Consider the following 20,816-nt stretch of genomic DNA (forward strand, 5'->3'; position numbering starts at 1 on the left):
ACGGCTACCGGAAATGGCCAAAAAATGCAGAAGAAACTCCACCCTGTGGCGTCCTAGCCAATACTAGCCATAGCGACCCCCCCGACTTGGAGGAGAACTGCAGCACACTTTGAATCCTATAGATCAGATGAGTGGGGAAGGTCGCTGTCGTCATCGGCTGTTTCGTACTCCTTGAACACTGGCAGCTAGATCCATTCCACACATCCACACACACACGTAATTGTGACTATTACTCCGCGGCGGACTAATATGCGAGCACATTGGCCCGAGGTTCCGCCTGTGCTTTGGATAAGTCTCAGGAGTTGACGAGACCAGAAAAAACACTTCCGCTGCTTCTGCTGTTAAGAAGTAACGTTGCTTTTACTCCGTTACAATGATCTAAATGTCGCTTGCTACTTTTATTTATCAATTCTTGCTTATTTATCAACTATTTTGTGCTTGAGACTTCGACTTCCGCATCGGGCCCGGTTTGCGCCAATCCAGTTTAAGCGCTAGTGGCGTTTAAGTTTAGTTCACCAATCAAACTGCACAAGAAAGTCACATGACCTCACACACCGTCTTCTATTTGGCTTCCTGGGCATAGATATTAACACTGGATAAGCCAGCCCGGCTGATGGGTGTGCCGACTTGGCAGCCCCAGACCCCCCCCCCTACAATGTTGGGTTTTTTTCTCACCTTTTTCATGCCTTTGGTGTGTTTGGATGTCTGAAATGTTCATTATAGTCTCTGCCGTGGGAAAAATAAGAAAATGGATGTTCATAATTTGGACACCCTTTATTTTAAACCATGCAACGTTTTGGAATCGAGAATAGTTTGGAACCAGAATCGAAATAAGGAATGGGGACCGAAATCACTCAAATTCAAACGATGCCCAACCCTAGGCGCAGAGAATGTTATTGTTTTTACGAACAAGCTCAAGACCCATGTTTATTATTTAGCTTTTAACTAATACTATCTTTCTTTCTTTCTTTTTATTTATCTTATTTTTATATTATCATTATTCTCATTATATTTATTGCATTTTATCCTTATCATATCTTTAGGTCAATTATTTATGCTTATGTTTTGATTGTTTTAGTCTTTATATTTTAGGGTTGTTTATCTTTTAGTCATAGTTTACTATTTACAGTGTTTCCTCAGAGGGAGCCCTCTGCACTGGGATCTATGGTGGGCTGTGGTCATGGTCCTGTCTTGTGGGACCCCCTTGTGTGTTTTTAACTTGTTCATTACAGTAGTGGAAGAATGTCACTAATAAGACAGTTGGTCTACTAGTGTACCCTAGTTATTTTGCTCGTGCGGAGAAATGTCATACAGTACTGGAAAAAATTTCACTAGTTAGACAGTCATTCAACTAGTTTGCAGAAATGCCATCCAGTAGTAGAAAAAAATGTCACTAGTAAGACAGACTTCTACTAGTGCACCCGAGTTATTAACTCACCCTAGTTGTTCTTATCCGCAGAACTGTCTTACAGAACTGGGGAGAAAAAACGTCACTTGTAATGCAGTGGTACTATTAGTGCACCGTAGGCAATCTACTATTGTGACCTAGTCGTTTTACTACTGTGCAGAAATGTCATACATTAGTGAAAAAAAGTTACTAGTAAGACAGTCGTTCTACTAGTACGGACAAAGCGAGCACACAAACAATTTAGCACACTTCATGGAGCAAAAGATCAAGTGGCTTGCCATAGGTCAGCCCACAGGTGATTGAGACCTATCTGTTTTGTTGTTGTTCTTCGGGCTCGGTGGTTTCTCGATTTAAAAAAAAAATAAATAAATAAAATTAAAAAAAAATAAAAATAATAATAATAAATAACAATTTAAAAAACAACAACTGCAAAACCTTCTTTTAAGTAGACATGTAAAGCTTATAGGTTCATCTTGAAATTTCACCCAAAGCCCAATATCCCAAACTTTTTGCAAGTAATGTAGAATGTCTGTGAAAGCGTTGACTGCACGGGTGATTAATTTTGTTTTGTGCCTTCCTTCCTCACCTGCTGCGTGTGGCGGCCAGGAGGGGGAGCTGGGTGAAGCCAACATGTGCTATCCCGCGTGTCCTCCTCAGGAGTGGGAGGCCGAGAGCCACGACTGGTACTGTTTCCAGTGCCACCTGCCGGGCGACGTGCTGCCCTGCGACAACTGCTTCCGCGTCTTCCACCTCAAGTGTCTGTCGGAGGACGGCCGGCCCCGCGATGCCGGCTCTCACTGGCAGTGCGTCTTCTGCAGGGTGGGTTCCCTCCAGCGGTCACTTTTTTTGTGCCCGTCCGTCCTTTCGTACGTCTCAAGCGTTTTGTCATGCATCTGCAGGGGAGTAAAAAGAAGAACCTGAGCAAACAGGAGATGTGCAAATATCTGCGCTTCATTGTCCAGCGGATGAAGGAGAGGGTGAGTAACGAGGACCACATCTATCTTTCCATCTACTGTATATAGAGTATCTATATACAGCGGCTGAAATAAGTATTGGACACGTCACCATTTTTCTCGCTAAATATACAGTGGATACGGAAAGTTCAGTATTCAGACCCCCTTAAATTTTTCCCTCTTTGTTATATTGCAGCCATTTGATAAAATGTTCATTGTCTTCAATCAGTTCATTTTTCCCCTTCATTAATGTACACACAGCACCCCATATTGACAGAAAAAAATGGAATTGTTGAAATTTTTGCAGATTTATTAAAAAAGAAAAACTGAACTATCACACCGCCATAAGTATTCTTCAGACCCTTTGCTCACTATTTAGTAGAAGCCCCCTTTTGAGCTAATACAACCGTGAGTCTTTTTGGTAATGATGCAATAAGTTTTTCACACTTGGATTTGGGGATCCTCTGCCATTCCTCCTTGCAGATCCTGTCCAGTTCTGTCAGATTGTATGGCGAACGTTGGTGGACAGCCATTTTCAGGTCTCTCCAGAGATGCTCAATTGGGTTTAAGTCAGGGCTCTGGCTGGGCCAATCAAGAACAGTCACGGAGTTGTTCTGAAGCCACTCCTTCGTTATTTTAGCTGTGTGCTTTTCAATAGCACCTTTGGAAGTACAGTGGGTACGGCAAGTATTCAGACCCCCTTAAAATTTTCACTCTGTTATATTGCAGCCATTTGCTAAAATCATTTAATTTTTTTTCTTCAATGTACACACAGCACCCCATATTGACAGAAAAAAACGGAATTGTTGAAATTTTTGAAGATTAATTAGAAAAGGTGGCACGGCGGGCGACTGGTTAGAGCATCTGCCTCACAGTTCTGAGGACCGGGGTTCAATTCCCAGCCCCGCCTGTGTGGAGTTTGCATGTTCTCCCCGCTGGGATAGGCTCCAGCACTCCCGCGACCCTCGTGAGGATAAGCGGCTCAGAAAATGGATTGATGGATGGATGGATGGATAATTAAAAAAGAAAAACTGAAATGAGTGTCACAGCAAAGGGTCTGAATACTTATGGCTGTGTGACATTTCAGTTTTTCTTTTTTAATTATCCATCAATCCATATTCTGAACCGCTTCTCCTCACTAGGCGTGCTGGAGCCTATCCCAGCTATCATCGGGAACGAGGCAGGGTACACCCTGAACTGGTTGCCAGCCAATCCACCGTGCCGAGGTAGAAATGTTTGGTGGAATTGAAACGATCGTTGCTCGATGTCATTTTATGGGGATGTCTACTAACGATGACACGTCGTTGACGTGTGTCACAAATGAACCGTCTGCGTGGCTGATGATTACTATTACCAAAAATGTACAATTTATGCTTTATATTTCAAGTGGGATTCAAGTCAAATATAATCAATAGTTACTGTTCACAACTTTGCAGATGCTAAGACGATCATGATTGATCTATCCCAAGGGCGTCTACCCCCACACGAATGTGCATATTAGGAGTAACTTGTAAAAAAAAAACAAAAACAAAGGGTAACTGGTAAATATGTATAAAATGTTGCTGTGTTGCTTATGTATTACGTTGAATACAAACACTGTGTTGAACCAACAGAACATTATTTTCTTTGTGGCCAAATCCATTTGACAAAATTAGACATGATTGCTTTACAAATCTTAGAAATAGGTGGCTGCTTCGGTGTAGTAACCATGAGCCAGTGTAATTAAGCCATTTTGGTATCAAATAGTGCCCCAAATTGAATATACACTCAACAAAATATGAATATTCACACTAAAGTAATCAAGGAATGACAAAAACTGAAGATGAACTATTTAATATGAAGGTCTCTGTTTACGATCGAGCTGGTTTACATATGTCACAATCGAGGTGTTAAAAGACTTCCGCAGAGGCTTCCGACGTCCCTCGATTTAGGCTCGCCTGTGGAAGCTCCTCGATGCTTGATCCTCACTCCTTTATGCGCGTTTAAAACAATTGAGTCCCTCCTTGAAGTTGAACTAAACTCCTTGTTGTGTTTTGTTTCTAAATACATTAAACATGTTTGAAGGTAAGTGCTGAAAATGTGTAAAAACTGATAACAGAATTGAAATATTATATAATAGGTCCACTGTACAATAAAATTATCCGCATTCCTCTGACCCTCCAGAAAGTGATCCAGGATATAGCGAGGAAAGACTGTACTGTTAAAAAACAAACAAAACCAAAAATCAGTTGCTTCAAAATCTGTGATATGGCAGAGGGGAACACTTTATTTTGACGTGGGTTCTCCTCCTAACAGGCGGTGGACCTGAACAAGAAAAGCAAAGACACCAAGCATCCCATGTACAGAAGACTTATCCACACTGCGCTTGACGTCTCCAACATCCACGAGGTGACACACACACACGTCCACCTGAAGGCAAGAACGTCCTGATTCTGTCCGTCCCGAGGGTTAACATCTCTCTTTCGGCCTGCAGAATCTGACTGAGGGGAAGTACAAGAACTTTGAGGACTTCAAAGCCGACGCCCAGCTGATTGTTCACAACACGGCTATCTTGTATGGAGGTGGGTCTCTTTTAGATATGGGCCAGCTGGTATCGGATTCTGACGGTATGGTAACCTTGAACAAAAATATCACGGTACCGCCGTTCCGCAGTATTGCAATTACAGCTCTAAAATGTATTATTTTGAAATAGTTGGGTAGATAACCTTTTTTTGTTTTCATTGAACACAAGCTATTATATTTTTCAACAAAATACAGAATATTTGGTACATTAATAAACAAGTACCATGTTAACATAAATAAAATCTAAATGATTGCAGCACTATACCAAAATTCAGTGAAACTTGCAGCACAACAATAAAAACAAATGCTTGAATTATTTCCGTTAAAAATATTTCAAAATTAAATTAAATGCAATCTGTATCAAATAGTGCCTTGAGCTATGCGTTCATTCCGCGACCATGCGTTCATTCCGCGACCATGCTCTTATCTCAAAAATATTTTCCAATTGTGAATGCACTTAATCTGTCCCAGTGCCCTCAAATACAATTTTTTTAAACAACTTTTTTACACTTAAGTGCAATCAAGCCAAAGGTGTCTCTCTCTCTCTCCCCCCCCCCCCTCTCTCACACACACACACACTAGTACATTTGCGTGGTGTGCCTTTAAACCTGCATTATGTAACATTTATGTTTAAAAATAAATAAATAAATAAAACAAAACATCATTTTCATCCAAACCACTACTAGAGGCTATGCCTATCAGCTCCTCTAACACCTTGCTGTATTTTTTGGTAATTCATTTTTTAAATATTTTGTGAATGCCGATTCATTTCCCATGCCAGCTCACTTGGTGGCGTAGCAGAAATGACGGATTTAGCAATGGGAGCTGTCTTTTGTAAAATGCTCATTAAACATTATTTTCTGTTTCTGTAGCAGAAAATAATCATACAATAATCATTATGTAAATGACAAGTGTCCTAAAATTTTGGCTTGCCCTTTGCAAAACTTGAGCTTCCCCTGTTCAGTCAAGTGCACTCAAATGTTTGCTATATCTCACGGTTTGGTTTTATCACGGTATTAATCTCACGGTACGATAATTATTGCTGTATTGTTGGAAAGCTCACGGTGTTGCGGGACGGTTGACTGTACAGGTGAGTGCGATGAGGGGTAAGCAGGAATACCGAAAAACCTCTCTCTTTCTTGCTCGCCGACTCCTTAATAGGCTATAGTAGTTTCTGTGCGTTTCCCCACAGGTTTTTGCGACAAAGACATCTTCACATATATTACGGTGCACTTCTATCCCCATCCTTACTGATTAGAACACATGACCTGATGAGAGAATGCTTGTGAAGATACTCAGTATACAGCACACAAGTATATACAGTGGGTACGTAAAGTATTCAGACCCCCTTAAATTTTAGATTCTTTGTTATATTGCAACCATTTGCTAAAATCATTTCAAATCCCCCCCCCCCCCTCCACCCCACTCATTAATGTACACACAGCACCCCATATTGACAGAAAAAAAAAACTGAATTTTTGCAGATTTATTAGAAAAGAAAGACTGCAATATCACACACCCATAAGTATTCTGACCTTTTGCTGTGACACTCATATATTTCACTCTGGTGCTGTCCATTTCTTCTGATCATCCTTGAGATGGTTCTACATTCTACATTCTTCATTGGAGTCCAGCTGTGTTTGATTATACTGATTGGACTTGATTAGGAAAGCCACACACCTGTCTATATAAGACTTTACAGCTCACAGTGCATGTCGGAGCAAATGAAAATCATGAGGTCAAAGGAAATGCCTGAAGAGCTCAGAGACAGAATTGTGGCAGATATGGCCAAGGTTACAAAAATAATTCTGCTGCCCTTAAGGTTCCTCAGAGCACAGTGTCCTCCATAATCCTTAAATGGAAGACGTTTGGGATGACCAGAACCCTTCCTAGAGCTGGCTGTGAGAGAGGTAAATAAGAACCCAAAGATCACTGTGGCTGAGCTCCAGAGATGCAGTCAGGAGATGGAAGAAAGTTCTAGAAAGTCAACCATCACTGCAGCCCTCCACCAGTCGGGGCTTTATGGCAGTGGCCCGACGGAAGCCTCTCCTCAGTGCAAGACACATGAAAGCCCACATGGAGTTTGCTAAAAAACACACCTGAAGGACTCCAAGATGGTGAGAAATAAAATTCTCTGGTTTGATGAGACCAAGATAAAACTTTTTGGCCTTAATTCTAAGCAGTATGTGTGGAGAAAACCAGGCAGTGCTCATCACCTGTCCAATACAACAGTGAAGCATGGTGGTGGCAGCATCATGCTGTGGGGGTGTTTTTCAGCTGCAGGGACAGGGAGACTGGTTGCAATCGAAGAAAAAAATGAATGTGGCCAAGTACAGGGATATCCTGGACGAAAACCTTCTCCAGAGTGCTCAGGACCTCAGACTGGGCCGAAGGTTGACCTTCCAACAAGACAATGACCCTAAGCACACAGCTAAAATAACGAAGGTGTGGCTTCAGAACAACTCTGTGACTGTTCTTGAATGGCCCAGCCAGAGCCCTGACTTAAACCCAATTGAGCATCTCTGGAGGGACTTGAAAATGGATGTCCACCAACGTTCACCATCCAACCTGACAGAACTGGACAGGATCTCGTTTTCAATAAATCTGCAAAAATTTCAACAATTCTGTTTTTTTCTGTCAATATGGGGTGCTGTGTGTACATTGAGGAAAAAAAAAAACTTAAATCCCATCCATCCATGCATTTTCTACCGCTTATCCGAGGTCGGGTCACAGGGGCAGTGTCTTTAGCAGGGACGCCCAAACTTCTCTCTCCCCAGCCACTTCATCCAGTTGTTCTGGGGGGATCCCGAGGCATTCTCAGGCCAGCCAAAAGACGTAGTCTCCCCAGCGTGTCCTGGGTCGTCCCAGGGGTCTCCTCCCGGTGGACCATGCCTGGAACACCTCACCAGGGAGGCGTCCGGGAGGCACCCGAATCAGATGCCCCACCCAACTTATCTGGCTCCTCTCGATGTGGAAGAGCAGCGGCTCTACTCTGAGATTGGATGACTGAGCTTCTCACCCTATCTCTAAGGGAGAGCCCGGACACCCTGCAGAGGAAACTCATTTCGGCCGCTTGTATCCGGGATCTTGTTCTTTCGGTCATGACCCACAGCTCGTGACCATAGGTGAGGGTAGGAACATTGATTGACCGGTATATTGAGAGCTTCGCCTTTCGGCTTAGCTCCTTCTTTACCACAACGGACCGATACAAAGTCCGCATCACTGCAGACGCTGCACCGATCCCCCTGTTGATCTCCCGTTCCATTCTTCCCTCACTCGTGAACAAGACCCCAAGATACTTGAACTCCTCCACTTGGGCAGGATCTCATCCCAGACCTGGAGGGGGCATGCCACCCTTTTCTGACTGAGGACCATGGTCTCAGATGTGATGGTGCTGATTCTCATCCCAGCCGTTTTACACTCTGCTGCGAACTGCTCCAATGACAGTTAGAAATCACGGCTTGATGAAGCCAACAGAACCTCATCATCTGCGAAAAGCAGAGATGCAATACTGAGGTCACCAAACCGGACCCCCTCTATGCCTCGGCTGCGTCTAGAAGTTCTGTCCATAAAAGTTATGAACAGAATCGGTGACAAAGGGCAACCTTGGCGGAGTCCAACCCTCACCGGAAATGAGTCCGACTTACTGCCGGGTATGCGGACCAAACTCTGACTCCGGTTGTACAGGGTCCGAAAAGCCCGTATCAGAAATACATAATTTAAGTTAATTTAATACTGAAAAATGGTCATTGTTTGGAGCCTTTCTGGTGGTGTGTCTTTGTTCTGGCTGAGATGTAAGTGTTCCTGACAAAATATTCGGTGTTCGTAAGAGGTGATGATAGGGATTGGCAATGCTGCATGTTATTCGCAGAAACTCCTGCTTATTCGCGTGTGTGTCCCACCGTCAAGGTACCACTGCTTTATTAATATAGTTTAAATTCCATTGGCCAACAAAATTGTGAAGGCCATGGGCAGATTAGTTTGACATGGCAACAAAACAAAGGCTAAAATGAGTGGATAAAAAATCCTACATCCACATACTCATCCAGGAAGCACAGCAGCTAAGAGAAATGCTATGAAGTGAAGAGAATAGACTGTTGGGAGACATTAATATAAGTATTAATTATATTATTGCTTGTTTTTGTAGTTCACAGTGACCAGGCAGAGATCGCCCGTCTCCTTTTCAGCGACACCTGTCATGAGGTACACATTTACTCGTCTACTTCATTTGTGTGAAGGTCTACCCTCATTGATGGTCTTGTTTTCCAGCTGAATGAGTTGTTGCTGTGTAAGAACTGTTTCTACCTTTCCAACGCCCGCCCCGACAACTGGTTCTGTTACCCCTGTGTGAGTAGAACCCAAGCCACTGCACCAACCCACCATGAACGTCACAGTCATTGCAGCCTGCTTCATTAGGGACGCCATCCATGTAGCACAAGAGCTGGATCCAAACTTCTGCCCTAACAAAGATAATAAAAATGCTAAATCTTACTGTACTTATTTTAAGACAGTTTTGACTTTTTCAAAAGTTTACGCAAGATAAAAATACTGGTACTTGTTTTAAGATGAGATCTCATTTTAACTCATTCCCTGCCAATGCCGTCCAAAGACGTCATTAAGAATCCATCTATTCCCTGCCAATGCCCTCTAAAGACGTCAATGGCGTTTTTTAACGGGGATGGGCGGGGGTGGGTCTTGTGCAGTTTGTGTGATCGTCAAGCCTCTGGATAACTCCAATAAGGAATGGCACCCTGTAGAGGGCAACAATGCCTTGAGGTGAACGTCTCTTCCTCAGATTGAAGAAGGAGGAGGGGGCGGGCTGGCGGGGTGCAACAGACAATGAGAGGAGACAAACATAATGGCAGAAAAGAGAAGACAAAATGAAATAAATCTTTAAAAAAAAAAAAAAAAAAAAAAAAGCTTTCGGTTCTAGAAATTTATTGCGCCAAGGCAAGAAAAATATTCCTGCGACCGACAGGAATGACGCCTTAGATCATACGGGGAATAAAGGATGACACTCCGAGCAAAGCGATCATGCAAAATGCCGGCCCATACATATGGCGAGATGCTCTTGGCCGCTTGCTGGCTGATCGTCTGCCGACCAGGATTTGAATAAATGGGATCCTAAATCGTCAGATGAGTGAACTCCCTTTTGGATAGCCAGCCGAGCTTCCTCCGATGGAGACCGACGAAGGCAAAGACGAAGGTAACTCGTTTGCAGCTCGCGTTAGCTACATTTAGCGAGCAAACATGCTCCTTCAATCCTTGTTACATTAAAAAGATAATTTAGTCACACTAGTTCACATTACAATGTAACATCTGTTGCCAGTACTGATATGAATTTTCCATTTTGTCCATCTTGCAGGAATTAAACACCCGCGAATCTAACGTCATTTACGATTGCGACAAAGAAAAGTAATGTTGTGGTTTTTTTAACCTTCCAAAACACGTAATCAATAAAACGTATTCTCTAGTAATCTTATGTATTTTTTTGTTTTAAACTTACAGATGATTCATCCAGCAGACGTTCGACTCCCATTCCAGTACGCAGTGCAGACAAAAAAGGTAATTGAAAGGGTTGTGCTTCGAGCAGAAGTAGTGACTGGTTTCAAGGAGAATGACAACCACACAGGGTCCCATTCACTGCCAACAGAAGAATAAAATCCATATGTGGATACAATTTTGCTAGATTTTATGCGCAAGGTAATAAAAACCTGGACTATTGAGCAAACGGTAGAGGAGAATTTGAAGGAAAAAAGTACAAGTGTGGGAGCCCCATTTGTTCATGCATTTTTGTCCAATGTAAATTCTGTACATAGTTATACTTGTAAATAAATATTTTTTTGTCAAAAGTACTTTCTCAGTGTTGTATTATGTTCAGATGTTTGAGAATTTCACAAAAGGAAAAAAATATTGGTGTCAAAGTCATTGTTCTGCTTTGTGTCTGCTTTCACACAAAGGCTGGTTTCTCTGGCTATATTTGACTACTGATTACTAAAGAACGGTATATGCTAGAGACAAACTTTTGTACCTGATGAAAGAGTCTGATCTTTCATTTGGGGGTTTTGTTGTTTACATCGTCATAGTACATATTCTGTGGGGCTTGAAAAATCAGTGAAATTGCTCGCAAATGCCTGGCAGTCTAGGGGTTCCCTGCTCAGGAAACAGCTGGCAGTGAATGAATTAAGAATCTGATCAAGTCAATTCATATTAGTTCCATTTGCATGTTTTTCCAATTATTCCAGACGCGACTCCACAACAAGTAGCATGTTGGCAAATAGAAATTATGAGCAATTCTTTTTCGATGGGAGATGATACGAGTGTTTTGAATTACGAGCATGGTCCCTGAACAAATTGTAGCTCAAGGCACTACTGCAATAATAATGACTTACTGCTTTATTTCGTTCATTCACCACACTCCTAATTCAAATTACTTGTATCTCAAACTTTTCCTATTGAAATGAATGGAAATTCCAATAATCCATTCCAGGCACCTCAAAAAGCAATTTTTTTAAGAAGGTTTGGAATTACCGTGACAGCCATGCAAATTTATGTTAGCCCGTCTGTGGCATTTGGTATGATATGTTAGGATGAAGCTAGCAGACTTTCGTTCAAGTCCCTGTAGAGTGAAAATATATCTTGTAAACTTGACAACCCACAGCGAAAAGTAAAAAAGAACATTTCCATCACCTCTCTGCCATGCGCACACTCATACCCGACGACAAGACACTCTAAAGCGGCCACGCCAGCTGACTATCCGAAGGGAAGATGCATTTTCGGGATGTAGGCGTAGCTAGCTAGCTAACTGGAGGTCGCAGTTGTGCAGGGGTAATCACTGATGCAAACAAAGCCACTCAAGTTCTTAGGTGGTGGGGTAGGAGGGACTCATGCCCAATGCCAAGGTGCGTCACTGGGCACCAATTTAGCCATATCCCCCAAAAATTTGAACTAAAATGGTGAAAAACTGATTGCTATATCTCGACAAATTTAGTACGACATTGTTCTCAGTCTTTGCACGTTTTCAGCAAATATCTTCAAAAATGTATGGTTTATTTAGAAACTTAACTTTATAGCTGACCAAAAATATTATGCCTTTTTTTTTTTCTACGCTCCCTCCTACTTTTCTGCAATTTCATGCTTTAATTCAATTGACATCAGCCGCCTCTTCTTGGGACTCCCTTTCTTGGGACCCATGGTTAAAAAAAATTATAATTTGGCAAAACACCTACACAAAAAGGGGGAAAATATGACCAGAAAACGCAACCGAGGTAGCCACATGAACTGATGGGCTATTTGTGTGCACTGCACCGTAAGGGGGAAATCTGTTCTAGGCGGAAGTTCTGCCTCCACATCGCCGATCATCCAATCACAAATCTAATAGCGCTTTAATTGATATGGTAAAAAAAAAAAAAAAAAAAATCTGGAAATCCTTTTATTTTTGCAAAAAAATACGATTTACAGTATGGATGTTATTTGTTGAATTGTAGCGTCTCTTTAATTAAAACGACAAATGATTAATGCTGGCGTAATCACGTCAAAATAGTTCTCTACAGAGGCGCTCGCGCAGCGGAAGTTCGCCCTATACCCATATTCAACCAATTGGATGCGACCAGCAGCCGCCGCATTATGAATGAAGACTGAAAGATGTGCGCTATCATTGCCCGGAACTTTGTCTAAAGTAATAAAAGGGCTAAACAGTGAGAATGGTACCAAAGATAAAAAGGGAAACTGCTAGTGTTAGGAAGCACTTTTTATCGATGAGCAGAAAGCTCTGTGTTTTGCAACAGTCATTGACTGTGGGTCACGCAATGCAACTAAGGTAGGTACTGTATCTTTTTTTTTTTTTTTTTTTTTGCTCTTAATTAGACTGACAAAAATAAGAAAGCGCTCGCTGGTGATAGTGTGAGCGAGGCAAAAAAAAAAAAAGATCAAAAGATATGTGCAGCAAATTGGCCAACAGAGCAATTAGTCTTTTGAATGACAATGTGACGTCCCATTTTATTTTTTAAAAATTTCCCTCTTCTTCTTCTGAACAGAAAGGTTTCCCTAGATTGGTTTGTTGTGCCACAATCAACCAATGATTTAGAAAAGAAACAGATTAAAGAAAAAAACATTTGAATCAGAATTTCCCTGTTATTATGGAAAAAGGCTCTTCGTCAATGAGTAGCTATAATCCTCCTCCTCTTTCCCCTCAAAGTTATTGCGCAATAAACTGTTATCATAGTTATTTAATTGTATTTCTTTATAATAGTGTGTTTTCACATATTTCTATATTGCACTATTTATTTTCAACCATGCACTGTTCAAAAAGGTAAGTATAATTTAATTTTAATTAACTGCATTTCATTTCACCCCTCCTTGAGCTGTTACCTTATGGTGGCGGAGGGGTTTGTGTCCCAATGATCCTAGGAGTTAAGTTGTCCGGGTCATTATGCCCCTGGCAGGGTCACCCATGGCAAACAGGTCCTAGGTGAGGGACCAGACAAAGCACAACTCAAAAAGACTAGATATATACTAGATAGAATAGATAGTCGGGCTCGCCTCCACACACAACTTGGGCTCTGGTGCCAGTCCTCTTGAGAGGTGTTGCACTCTTCCACTCTGGAGTTGCCCACCGTGAGAGGCGCCGAGCCGGTGTGCGTATACTTATTGCCTGCCTCGGCGCCTGTACATTGGGGTTCACCCTGGTGAACGAAAGTGTAGCCTCCCTCCACCTTTGGGTGGGCAGACGGGTCCTGACTGTTATTTGTGCCTATGCACCAAATAGTTAAGCGTACCCACCCTTTTTGGAGTCCTTTTGAGGGGGTGCAGGAGAGCGCTCCTGCTGGGGACTTCATCGTTCTGCTGAGGGTTTTCATTGCTCATGTGGGCAATGACAGTGAGGCCTGGGGCGTGATTGGGAGGAAGAACACCCCCCCCCCGACCGGAGCTGTGGCAGTAAGGTGGTCTGTGCCTGTCGTGGCGGAAACCCCCAAACGCGTAGGTGGACACAGCGGTGAGGGATGTCGTCAAACTGAAGGAGTCCTGTCGGGCTTTTTGGGCCTGTGGGACATCTGAGGCAGCTGATGGGTAACGGCTGGCCAAGCAGAATGCGATTTTGGTGGTTGCTGAGGCAAAAACTCCGGCGTAGGAGGAGTTTCTTGAGGCCATGGAGAACGACTTCCGGAGGAAATTCTTGTCCGGCGTCTCAGGAGGGGGAAGCCGTGCACCATCAACACTGTGTATAGTGGAGATGGGGCGCTTCTGACCTCAACTTGGGACGTTGTGAGTCGATGAGGATAATACTTCAAGACCTCCTTAATTCCACCGACATGCCGTCCCTTCAGGAAGCAGAGTCTGAGGGTGCTCCTATCTCTGGGGTTGAGGTCACAAAGGTGGTTGAACAGCTCCATGGTGGAAAGGCCTAGGGGGTGGATGAGATTCGCCCAGTGTTCTAAAGGCTCTGGAAGTTGTGCCGCTGTCCTGGTTGACACGCCTCTGTCACATTGCATGCCTCTGGATTGGCAGCCCGGGGTGGTGGTCCAAACTCAAGTTCAGGAGAAGCAGTGTGGTTTTTGTACTGGCCATGGAACAGTGGATCAGCTCTTAACCCTCGGCAGGGTCCTCGAGGGTGCATGGGATTTCGCCCAACTAGTCTACATGTGTTTTGTGGACTTGGAGAAGACATTCGACCATGTGCCCCAGGGATTCCTGTGGGGGGTGCTTCGTGAGTATGGGGGTACCGAACCCCCTGATATAGGCTGTTCGGTCCCTGTACAACCAGTGTCAGAGTTTGATCCGCATTGCTGGCAGTAAGTCGGATTGGTTTCCGGTGAGGGTTAGACTCCGCAAAGGCAGGTTCTTTTAGAGAGACCCCCTCTTGTAGAGGGGGTCCGGTTTGGTGGCCTCAGTATTGCATCTCTGCTTTTTGCAGATGATGCGGTTCTGTTGGCTTCATCAAGTCGTGATCTCCAACTCTCCCTGGTTCACAGCCGAGTGTGAAGCAGTTCTGATAAAAATCAGCAGCTCCAAATCTGAGACCATTGTCCTTAGTCGGAAAAGGGGGGTGTACCCTCTCCAAGTCGGGGATGAGATCCTACCCCAAGTGGAGGAGTTCATGTATCTTGCGGTCTTGTTCACGAGTGAGGGAAGAATGGAACAGGAGATTGAAAGGCATATTGGTGCAGTGTCTGCAGTGATGTGGACTTTGTATCAGTCCGTTGTGGTAAAGAAGGAGCTAAGCCTAAAGGCGAAGCTCTCAATTTACTGGCCGATCTATGTACCTACCCTCCCCTATGGTCACGAGCTGTGAGTCATGACCGAAAGAACAAGATTCCGGATGCTAGCGGCCGAAATTATTTTCCTCTGCAGGGTGTCCAGGCTCTCCGTTAGAGAGAGGGTGAGAAGCTCGGTCCCCCCCCCCCCCCCCCCCCCCGGAAGATCTAGATGAAGTGGCTGGGTACAGGGAAGGCTGGGCTTCCTTGTTAAAGCTATGACCCCGGAACCCGACCTCGGATAAGCGGAGGAAAATAGATGGATGGATGCATTTCCATTCATTTCACTGGGAATAATTACCTCGGTTTAAGAGTGTTTCAGGTTACAAAAAGGGTTACGGAACTAATTAAATTAATCACCTTGTGTGTGTTTGTGTGTGTGTGTGTGCGCGCGCTCGAGACGGCGTCACAGCGCTCTCGCTCTCTCGTGTGCAGGAGGAGATTTCAGTGGGGAAAAAAGACGACTTTCAACCATCAACACATGCACTCACGCAAATGCGACAAGTTGAAATTTTTAATCACATAAACTGAAAAAAGGTCGCATATGCGACCAACTTGGTCAGAGTCTGGAGCCCTCCTTATTGTTTTTTTACTTGTTGGGCCTGTTTTTTTCCTAGAAAAAAAATATTAGATTTAATTGGTGGTAGAATTATCAGGAGATCCTTGGAAAAAATGTCTCCATGTAAGGAGTCCCTAGCTGGACCCAGTTTGAGTATCCCTGTAATAAACCGTTAAATACTAATGGCTAAAACGAAGCACTGTGAGGTTTTCATGAGGAAAGTATTTTTGGAAAAGTGTTAATAATAAATAGAGCGCTAAATAAATGAACAAACCTGCTCTTTGTCGTACAAACGTGAGCCTTAAACATTCTCGCTAGCCTCGTCCTCTGCTATCCACCAGACAAAAAAACAAGACACACATACGGTAGTGTCTCGTTCAACCACGAGGGCCACTATGGAAAGGAGTGACTAGATTCGGTATGTAGAAAAGGAAACTAAGAAGAATGGAATAAGGAAGTAGCCACAGTGCTAACTGCCATGTGTTAACTGAAAAAAATCAAGCAAAGAGGAATTACAAGCGTTGTTACTTGTAAATACAATACAATACAATTGATTGATTACCTACGTGCATAAATACACACACAGTGGTGGTACCTGTTATTTTGGGGGTGTTTTTTTAAAAGCTTTATGCGTAATACCAATACCACATATCCATGTGAGGTGCAGGTATTCTTTTTGTCCATTTGGGGTTAACCCCAATATTGTGAGGGACAAATGTACCTCTTTAATAACTTTGTGCTTGTTTTGTCTCCAGAGTCCAAGTCACGACCTGGTGTGGGCCAAGATGAAAGGTTTTGGCTACTGGCCGGCCAAAGTGCTGCAGAAAGAAGACAACCAGGTGGACGTGCGCTTCTTCGGCCACCAGCACCAAAGGTTTGTACGTCCTTCTTGGGTGTGGGGAGGGGGTGCAAAGTTAGTAAGTGTCCTGTTGTAATATTTGTTTTGCATTCACTTAGCCATTTGTTTTCATGAAATTGGATAATTAAAATATATTTTCACTTTTTTGATTGTTTTTTTTTTTTGTGTGTATGTGTGAGATTCTCACTGAATATTTGGTTAACTGGTTAATTTTGTTAATTAATTTATTGTAGCTAATGTAAAAAAATCATTATCAACCACATACACAAATCATTTCAAGGATTCAAGGAACACTAATTATATTATTATACATTAATAACACATGCCGGAACCAATCCATCAAGCCATTGTATGGTTAACAAAAACAAGTAAGTCTTTATGTTAAAGGTGATAAAGCAACTAGTTTAGGATTATTTTAATGAAATAAAGTAAAATATCCATCCATCCATCCATCCATTTTCTGAGCCGCTTCTCCTCACTCGGGTCGCGGGTGTGCTGGAGCCTATCCCAGCTATCATCGGGCAGGAGGCGGGGTACACCCTGAACTGGTTGCCAGCCAATTGCAGGGCACATATAAACAAACAACCATTCGCACTCACATTCACACCTACGGGCAATTTAGAGTCTCCAATTCATGCATGTTTTTGGGATGTGGGAGGAAACCGGAGTGCCCGGAGAAAACCCATGCAGGCACGGGGAGAACATGCAAGCTCCACACACGCGGGGCCGAGGATTGAACCTGGGTCCTCAGACCTGTGAGGCTGACGCTCTAACCAGTCGTCCACCGTGCCGCCTAAAGTAAAATAATATATTAAAAAAAATAGAAGTAAGAAAAACTAAAATAAATACAGCTTTGGCTAAAAACATTGGCAAGCCTGCAGTGACTATTGTCTATTATATTTGTCCAAAAAAGTATTCCTTCTCTCAATACAATGGCATTTACCAAACATAAATAATGTTGGTAATCCTAAATGACCTAAAACAGGAAAAGTTTAGTCTGATTTCATGTCAAACAGATGGGGGGGGGGGGGGGGGGGAGCATTTGTGACTTTTCATAAAACACAAAGTCCCAACTTCATTGGACTTGTCCAATGAAGTTGGGACTTTGTGTTAAACACAAAAACAGAATACAATGATTTGCAAATCATGTTCAACCTATATTTAATTTAATACACTACAAAGACAATATATTTAATGTTCAAACTGATGAAATGTTATTGTTTTTAGCAGATAATCAATAACTTTTATGGCTGTAACACGTTCCAAAAAAGCTGGGATAGGGTCATGTTTACCACTGTGTTACATCACTTTTTCTTTTAACAACATTCAATAAACGTTTGGGGAAACTGATGACACTAATTGTTGAAGCTTTGTAAGTGGAATTCTTTCCCATTCTTGCTTGATGTACAGCGTCAGCTGTTCAACAGTCCGGGGTCTCCGTTGTCGTATTTTACGCTTCATAATGCGCCACACATTTTCAATGGAAGACAGGTCTGGACTGCAGGCAGGCCAGTCTAGTCGCCGCACTCTTTTACTGCGAAGCCATGCTGTTGTAACACGTGCAGAATGTGGTTTGGCATTGTCCTGCTGAAATAAGCAGGGGCGTCCATGAAAAAGACGTTGCTTGGATGGCAGCATATGTTTCTCCAAAACCTGTATGCACCTTTCAACATTAATGGTGCCTTCACAGATGTGTAAGTTACCCATGCCATTGGCACTAACACAGCCCCATACCATCACAGATGCTGGCTTTTAAACTTTGCGTCCGTAACAGTTGGATGGTTCTTTTCCTCTTTGGCCCGGAGGACACGACGTCCACAATTTCAAAAAACAATTTGAAATGTGGACTCGTCGGACCACAGAACACATTTCCACTTTGCATCACTCCATCTTAGATGAGCTCGGGTCCAGAGAAGCCGGCGGCGTTTCTGGGTGTTGTTGATAAATGGCTTTTGCGTTGCGTAGTAGAGTTTCAAGTTGCACTTAGGGATGTAGCGCCGAACTGTATTTACTGACATTGGTTTTCTGAAGTGTTCCTGAAAGCATGTGGTGATATCCTTTACACATTGATGTCGGTTTTTGATCCAGGGATCGAAGGTCACGGGCATTCAATGTTGGTTTTCGGGCTTGCCGCTTACATGCAGTGATTGCTCCAGATTCTCTGAACCTTATGATGATATTATTGACCATAGATGATGAAATCCCTAAATTCCTTTCAATTGTACGTTGAGGAGCATTGTCCTTAAACTGTTTGACTATTTTCTCACGCACTTGTTCACAAAGAGGTGAACATCGCCCCATCTTTGTTTGTGAATGACTGAGCAATTCAGGGTAGCTCCTTTTATACAGAATCATGGCACCCATCTGTTCCCAATTAGCCCGTTCACCTGTGGGATATTCCAAACAGGTGTTTGATGAGCATTCCTCAACTTTCTCAGTCTTTTTTGCCACCTGTCCCGGCTTTTTTGGAACGTGTTGCAGCCATAAAATTCTAAGTTAATGATTATTTGCTAAAAACCAAGTTTATCAGTTTGAACATTAATTATCTTGTCTTTGTAGTGTATTCAATTAAATATAGGTTGAACATGATTTGCAAATCATTGTATCCTATTTTTATTTGTTTAACGCAATGTCCCAACTTCATTGGAATTGGGGTTGGACAAAGCCATGACTGTATCTGCTCTTCTTGCTCTGCATGCCTTGGCCTCTTAAGTGCAGTGTGTTGCGATACATGCATGGAGCTTCATATTTACAGTAAGCTTAAAAAGGGTTGAAGAAAAAGTCGCAATTAAACTTTGAGTTTTTCAGGCATCACACACTTTCTACGAGCAACACGGGGTGTGTTCAGGGTTTGTTTACAACGGCGGAACTTTCATACACAACCCGCGCCACGGCACATTAATCGTTTTTCTTCGATTATAAGATTTTTATGATTGCGAGAAGCCAAAATCGAAATTACGATGACATTTCGATCAATCGCGCAGCCCTTGTTGTGAGGGGCGTCACATTGGTGGATGTGTTTGTGGCGACTCTCACCCCCGGCGCTCGCTTTTTCAGCACCCACCTTTTTCATGGTTCCCCCCCTTTTCATCCATTGCAGGCTGTGTCAAATGTTTATTGTAACAAATGCCGCGAGCCGGTAAAAAATGGACTGTGGGCTACAATTGTAGTTTGGACACCCCTGCTTTAGGCCATCCAGTAGAAAAGAAGTTTCTCAATCCTGTTTACAAAGCATCTTCATGACCGAGTTGTGTGCGTGGGGTCGTCCTCAGGGCGTGGATTCCTTCAGACAACATCCAGGACATCAAGGTGAGCGTGCAGCAGCTGCAGGTGAAGCGCAGTAACGGCTGGAAAAAAGCCTGCGACGAACTGGAAGTCTACCAGCGCTTCCTCAAGGAGGGACGATTCTGGAAAACTAAACTCGAGGAAGGAGGCTGTGACGAAGGAGGTGGAGGCGGCGGTGGACAGAGTCAGAGCCCGAGGAAGTCACAGAAAGACGGCAACCAGCGGACGGACAGGACGCCGAGGACGGTGAAGACGGAAAAGACACAGATCCCGGACCTGTTGGAGAGAATGCAGGGGTCGAGGACTGAGAGAACGGACAGGAGCGAAGAAGCCGAGTCAAGCATCTCTTCCACCAGCAACGAGCAAGTCCGACAGGTGAGTGTGACATGCTCACAGCTTTACCGAAGTGATTCTCAAACTGCGTCGGGTCAAGAGACACAATTTGTCCCCTTGTAGCTGTCCCTCAGCTCAATGAATAGGCAAGATGTTTTTAGATGAGTGCTTCATTTTATTTGAAGATTAGTACTAGAGATCGACCGATATGGGTTTTTCAGGACTGATACCGATTATTAGTAGTTAAGAAGGCTGAGAACCGATATTCATTTTTAGTAAAAATGTAAAAATTGGCAAGACAAACACTTAACTTAGTTAAAATGCCCTTAAGCATGTTTATTTAAAATTTTCACTTTTTTATATTGCAGCCATTTGCTAAAATCATTTAAGTTCATTTTTTCCACATTAATGTACACACAGCACCCCATATTGACAAACAAAACAGAATTGTTGAAATTTTTGCTGATTTATTAAAAAAGAAAAACTGAAATATCACACAGCCATAAGTATTCAGACCCTTTGCTCAGTGTTTAGTAGAAGCCCCATTTTGAGCTAATACAGCCATGAATCTTTTTGGTAATGATGCAACAAGTTTTTCACACCT

General features: G+C 43.0%; 1 protein-coding gene across 4 annotated transcripts in view; it reads left to right on the plus strand.

Moving 5' to 3' along the window:
- zmynd11 (zinc finger, MYND-type containing 11) overlaps window positions 1-20,816 on the plus strand; it is a 69,417-nt gene that overhangs the window by 25,448 nt on the left and 23,153 nt on the right. For all 4 annotated transcript variants that reach the window (XR_009791659.1, XM_061796219.1, XM_061796220.1 and 1 more), the window contains 8 exons: window positions 2,015-2,227; window positions 2,308-2,385; window positions 4,657-4,749; window positions 4,835-4,922; window positions 9,071-9,126; window positions 9,193-9,270; window positions 16,491-16,609; window positions 19,867-20,254. Coding sequence is in view for 3 of the 4 variants with exons in the window: in XM_061796219.1 (XP_061652203.1) it covers window positions 2,015-2,227; window positions 2,308-2,385; window positions 4,657-4,749; window positions 4,835-4,922; window positions 9,071-9,126; window positions 9,193-9,270; window positions 16,491-16,609; window positions 19,867-20,254 (1,113 nt within the window). In the remaining variant the exon portion in view is untranslated. The remainder of the gene's footprint in view (window positions 1-2,014; window positions 2,228-2,307; window positions 2,386-4,656; window positions 4,750-4,834; window positions 4,923-9,070; window positions 9,127-9,192; window positions 9,271-16,490; window positions 16,610-19,866; window positions 20,255-20,816) is intronic.

The sequence above is a fragment of the Phyllopteryx taeniolatus genome, chromosome 14 (genome assembly GCF_024500385.1).
Source record: "Phyllopteryx taeniolatus isolate TA_2022b chromosome 14, UOR_Ptae_1.2, whole genome shotgun sequence".
NCBI lineage: Eukaryota > Metazoa > Chordata > Actinopteri > Syngnathiformes > Syngnathidae > Phyllopteryx > Phyllopteryx taeniolatus.